This window comes from Piliocolobus tephrosceles, chromosome 21 (genome assembly GCF_002776525.5).
Source record: "Piliocolobus tephrosceles isolate RC106 chromosome 21, ASM277652v3, whole genome shotgun sequence".
Lineage (NCBI taxonomy): Eukaryota > Metazoa > Chordata > Mammalia > Primates > Cercopithecidae > Piliocolobus > Piliocolobus tephrosceles.
In genome coordinates, this window is record NC_045454.1 from 2,708,522 (window position 1) to 2,714,720 (window position 6,199).

Below are 6,199 nucleotides of genomic sequence, written 5' to 3' on the forward strand. Positions count from 1 at the left end.
GGGCAGGTGAACATCCTGAAGTTCACGTGAGAAATCTCAGGGTCCACGTTGTGATTTCCAAGTTGAGTTTCTGAGGATGCCATAGACCGTGGCAGCTCCAACCCAGGTCTGTTGCAGGGTTCTCTCTGACGCCATGAGGATGTGCAATTTGCAGCCATATCTACTGGAGAATATTCCAATCAGTCTCTGAGAAAGCTCTTCCAGTAGCTGGTATCTAATTGATACCTATCTACACAGGCTTCCTCTGGTTTTCCTCAGTAATAGATTCACTGTTTGTTCAGAATTCTGGGGGGGAAAAAGCATGAGCCCGATTAGTTTAAGTTTCTACTCCATCCGCCCCTCCCTTCACCTCCCTTCAAAATCCCTCATCCTGGATGCCACTTCTTCAGCAGCATCGAATTCAACACAGTGGAAATCTTCCAGTGTCTATACTTGACTACATATTGTGATTTAAAATCTTAATGCCCCCTGGTTTGTGATTTGTAGGAAATCACTGTGCAGAGGTTGAATCAGTTTTCCTGTCAATTGGAACAACATGGTTCTTGACTATAAATTAAATAGGACAGTTAAGTGAAGCTCCTAAAATCTGATGTAACAATAAAGTAAGCCCTTTAGGTTTTCTCAGCAGGACAAGATCCAAAGCAAAGCCCTTAGTCATAGTTATGCAAAAAGATAGAGAAAAAGAGTTAGAATGTAATATTTTCCCCCAACACATATTCTTGTTCACCCCAGAACATTTACTTGCTCCAAAGAATCCTATGAGGATTAAGCTCCCACAGATATTTTGTTATTTTGGTAAAATGCACATTCATACATTTCATCATTTTTACCCTCTTCAAGTGCACAGTTTCACGGCACTAAGACATGCACCATGCTGTGCAACCATCACCAACATCTAGTTCCAGAATTATCTCATCATCCCAAAAGGAACCCCGTCTCCATCCTTGATCACCTCCTGCCCACCCACCCCAGCCCCTGGAAATCACTAATCTACCTTCTCTCTCTAAGGGTTTCTCTATTCTTAGTCTCATCCCAGAACATGGATTTAAAATCTAGTGCTCTATGATATTTTAAAGTGGGTTCATACAATAATAAGGTTTTTAAAAATTAATTGGTAAACCTAGCTTTATCAGGCAGGAGCCACTGAGTGATACTCTCCAAGCATCAATTATTGTCCAAGTTCAACAGCTATGAGAATGCTTCATCTCAGATGAAGACATGTGAATGGCCAGGAGGTCTAGGAAAAGGTGCTCATCACCACTCATCATCAGGAACATGCAAATCCAAACCACAAGACACCCCTCGAGCCTGCTAGAGTGGTGGTTCCCAAAAAGACACATGGAACGAGTGTTGGTGAGGATTCGGAGGAGAGGGATCCTCTGTGCCCTGTGCTGGGATATAAATTAGTGCAGCTGATATGGGAGACAGTATAGAAGCGCCTCAGAAAATTAAAAGTACAACAACTACATGATCTGGCAATCCTGCTCCTGGACCTGTACGCAGAGGAGAGGAAATCAGGACGTGGACTCCAAAACAGTGAAACACTGGGGAGACAGAGGGAGGAAAGTTGAAAAACTACCTATTGGTTGCTATTCTCACATCCTGGGTGACAGGTTGAGTCATACCCCAAACCACAGCATCACTCAATGTACTCATGTAACGAATCTGCACAGGTACCTACCGAATCTAAAATAAAAGTTCAAATGATAAAAAAATTTTAAAAAGAAGTAAATACCATAAATAATAATTAAAAACCCAGCACTTTGGGAGGCCGAGACGGGCGGATCACGAGGTCAGGAGATCGAGACCATCCTGGCTAACACGGTGAAACCCTGTCTCTACTAAAAATACAAAAAACTAGCCGGGCGAGGTGGCGGGCGCCTGTAGTCCCAGCTACTTCGGAGGCTGAGGCAGGAGAATGGCGTAAACCCGGGAGGCGGAGCTTGCAGTGAGCTGAGATCCGGCCACTGCACTCCAGCCGGGCAACAGAGCAAGACTCCGTCTCAAAAAAAAAAAAAAATAATTAAAAACCCGGTGGAACTCATAGTAGCAGTGAGTATAACAGTTACCAGGGCTGGGGTGGGGGCTGGAGAGATACAGGTCAAAGAGTACAAATTTCAGTAGAAGAAATCAATTCAACAGAGCAATTGTCCAACATGGTGAAAAAAAGTAGATTTAAAGTATTCTCAAAACCAAAAATGGTTAGTACATGAGGTAGGGCGTATGAATATTAGCTTAATTTAGCCATTTTGCAATGTTTATGATACTACAAAGCACATTATGCTATATGCCATAAATATATACAATTTCTAGTTTTCAATTAGAAGCAAATTAATTTTTATTGAAAAAGTATACAGATATGAGAGAGAAAAGGGAGCCCGAAATTCTGGAATTAAAAGTGGTTTTGCCACAGGGCGCCCGCTGCAGCTCAGGGAGGCGGGAGGATCACTTGAGCCCGTGTTTGATGACAGCCTGGGCAACATAGTGAGATCCTGTCTCTCAAAAAAAAGGGGTTTCATATTCCTAGAAACCACTTTGTATTTCATCTCAGTTCATTTGCCGTTAAAGCAAGAAACAAGACACAGGAAAAAATAAAGGCAGGTACAGGAGTTAGTATCCAGTTCTGGGAGTGTATACCACACAGGCCACCCAGGTAGGGACACTTAGCTCAGATTCTCACTGGCCTAGTAGGTTGATGCTCCTTCATCAATGGCTTGATTTTACCCTGCGCAAAGGGAAAATCCAGCAACGCTTTTTCAGAAGGGTGTGTGGGAGGCAAGGTGGCTCACACCTGTAATTCCAACATTTTGGAAGACCAAGACGGGAGCATGGTGGAACCCAGGCGTTCAGGACCAGTCTGGGCAACGCACCGAGACCCCATCTCTGCAAAAAACATTAAAAATTTATCCGGTCGTTGTGGCATATGCCTGTAGTCCCAGCTACTCGGGAGGCAGAGGTGGGCAGATCGGTTGAGCCCAGGAATTCCAGGCTAGTCTGGAATTCTAGCGAGACCTTGTCTCTCAAATAAAAAATAAAATAAAATAAAATTAAAATTAAAATAAAATAAAATATAAAATAAAATAAATAAAATAAAATAAAATAAAACCTAACCTAACCATGATGAGAATGTTACCATTATTCCTAGTTTACAGAAGCATTGCATAACGAGTCAGAGTTAATCATGGGGTGCAAAGGAGACCCGCTGCCTTCACAAAGTCTCCGAGCAAATGCATGAGAAAATACACCCAAACTTTCTGAAACCAACCCCCGCGCTCTAAACCCCACAGACGTGCCCGCTGGACACTTACCTCCTTCCTGGCTTCCGCCGCCGACCTCCTCGCTCTGCGATGCGCTCTCCAACTGGCCTGGAGCTGAACTGCGTCTATTTATGGAGAAGCGGAGCGACTGAGGCCCCGTTTCCGGTTCCCTGCGCCGCCCCATGATTGGTTTAGGGTCATGTAATCCATTTTAGGTGATCAGCGTTGATTACATTTCCCAATAAAACTCCACCCATAGGAAATTAATGTATTAAACATGCCTACTGTGCAAAAGAACATAGGTTTTCCCGCTCTACTGAGCTGTCATATTGCTGAGGTATTTGGAGGCCTCAGAAAATTTAAATCGGCAAGTTTTAACCACTTTGGGTCCCCTCATGCCACAGACAGTAATATCCTAACAAGTAAAGAACATGTTAAGAGCTGGTGGATTAATATCAAACCAGTGATTTGATCTAGTTTGCGCAAAGCTTTCACATGCGAGTGTCAAGATACTGAAAAAAAAAAAAGAGACAGAGCTTTGTTGATACATAATGACTATTGGTGATAATTTTTCACTTTTTTAAAAAGAATATTGGAATTGACATGGGAAAGCTTGGCTTGAGCTAGACTAAATCACTGGTTTGATATTAGCCAACCTACCCTTATATAAAAACAGTGGGAACCAGAAAAAGGCACGTGGTCTCCTCTCTGCATTCATTCCAGGACGGTATGAGGGTGGTTTATAGATACACGGAGGGTCCTACGGGATTCCCTAGTTCTCAGCCCCTCAGTTAGGGCTCTCAAGCACCAAAAGCCTTAATGCGTGGGTGTGAATTTTACTGTGTGGAGCATGGAGTTAATGTGGAATGATAATTAAATGCTAGGCAAGATTAGATTATAATTTGGGAAGTTCGCACCATCCCAAATGGATAACACTAATCCATTCGAATAGTGACTCATTCATTTTAATTTCAGAGGTAATCCTTCTCTAACCTTTAGGATAAAATGGTTCCATTGTTTGATGAGCCATCCTGGCAGTGGGTGGATCAGTCATTTCTAAACAGATAAGGAATGCAAATGAAAACCACAATGAGATACCATCTCACACCAGTTAGAATGGCGATCATTAAAAGGTCAGGCAATAACAGGTGCTGGAGAGGATGTGGAGAAACAGGAACACTTTTACACTGTTGGTGGGACTGTAAACTAGTTCAACATTGTGGAAGACAGTGCGGCGATTCCTCAAGGATCTAGAACTAGAAATACCATTTGACCCAGCCATTCCATTACTGGGGATATACCCAAAGGATTATAAATCATGCTGCTATAAAGACACATGCACACGTATGTTTACTGCGGCACTAATCACAATAGCAAAGACTTGGAACCAACCCAAATGTCCATCAATGACAGACTGGATTAAGAAAATGTGGCACATATACACCATGGAATACTATGCAGCCATAAAAAAGGATGAGTTCATGTCCTTTGTAGGGACATGGATGAAGCTGGAAACCGTCATTCTCAGCAAACTATCACAAGAACAGAAAACCAAACACCACATGTTCTCACTCATAGGTGGGAACTGAACAATGAGATCACTTGGACACAGGAAGGGGAACATGACACACCGGGGCCTGTTGTCGGGTGGGGGAAGGGGCGAGGGATGGCATTAGGGGATATCCCTAATGTAAATGACGAGGTTAATAGGTGCAGCACACCAACATGGCACATGTATACATATGTAACAAACCTGCACGTTGTGCATATGTACCCTAGAACTTAAAGTATATATATACATATAAAAAGATAAGGAATGGCTAGAAAGCTCTTGTACCAAACCAACTTGAAGCAACCTTACCCACACCAAATCCCTCACTTTTCTATAAAATCACCCTCCTTTTTTTTTCTTTCTTTTTTTTTTGGCAGATCTGCAACTTTTTTTCACAGCTGATTAAAAGAAAAAAAAAACGAAAAACAAAAAACTACTGTTCACCCCAGACTTTCTTTTGATACAGTAAGTAAACAAAACAGATTTTTTTTTTTTGCCGGAAATATCAGCAGACACCCCACACCGTATTGGCACGGGTGTTAACAGTCCCAGCTCAGATGTGCAGCGTTTCAGGTGGGATACACTGCAACAAGGATCTAACTGCAGAGTCATCCTCAGAATCCCATTCAGTCACGGGGCTGCCCTTCTAAGCTGGCAGAAAAGGAACCTGGGCCAGGCACCGTGAACACACACGGTAACTCACACCTGTAATCCCAGCACTCTGGGAGGCTGCAGGAGGATTTCTTGAGACCAGGAGTTTGAGACCCGCCTGGGCAACGTAGTGAGACCCGACTCTACAAATAACTTAAGAGATTGTGTATCTGCATGCTGAACTCACAAAGATTTCAGAATGTCGGCAGGAGAGGAGGCCTGTGGGCTAGCAGCCAATTCCTCAGTGAATGAGGCAGAGAAATTGGTAAAAAGAAGGAAAGTGAAAACAAGAAGGATGTTCCCATTTTCCAGGTCTTCCTGGTTCACAAAGTGGGGAGGAAGAAACTACTGAAGAGGAAAGAGTTCTCGTGAAGAGTACAGAATTCCTGTGCTCCCAGGTTCAGGTTCATAAAAAGAAAAGAGAAAAGTTTGCAGCCATGCAGGGTGAACAAGCTCTGAAGATGTGTTATACCGACTAGGGGCTGTAATCAATGTTAGAGACCGTCCCCGACTTCCCATGGCTCCGAGGCAGGAAAACAGGGAATTAGGGTAACCAGGGGTTAAGGTAGAAGCAAAAGAATAGCAGAGGCAGCCAGTTCTAGGCAAGATTAGGCAGCACACAGGCCACATCCTCACTCCTGTGATAACGAGACAGAAGCCTCCACTCCAGCCTCTGATGGACGGTAGGCCAAGTCTCCACTCCAGCCTCTGATGGACAGTGGGGCCAAGTATCCACTCC

At 43.5% G+C, this 6,199-nt stretch overlaps 1 protein-coding gene across 2 annotated transcripts in view; it reads right to left on the reverse strand.

Moving 5' to 3' along the window:
• The window catches only part of ZSCAN5B (zinc finger and SCAN domain containing 5B), a 21,761-nt gene extending 18,324 nt beyond the window's left edge, over window positions 1-3,437 (reverse strand). Inside the window, exons 1-2 of one of the 2 annotated variants that reach the window (XM_026457559.1) lie at window positions 3,309-3,437; window positions 13-285 (exon numbers count right to left, since the gene is read on the reverse strand). In XM_026457559.1, the coding sequence (XP_026313344.1) occupies window positions 13-158 (146 nt within the window). In that variant the 5' untranslated portion in view covers window positions 159-285; window positions 3,309-3,437. Of the gene's footprint in view, window positions 1-12; window positions 286-3,308 lie in introns of those variants that run through there. The other variant, XM_026457558.1, reaches the window with a different exon arrangement.
• Between the last annotated feature and the right edge of the window lie 2,762 nt (window positions 3,438-6,199).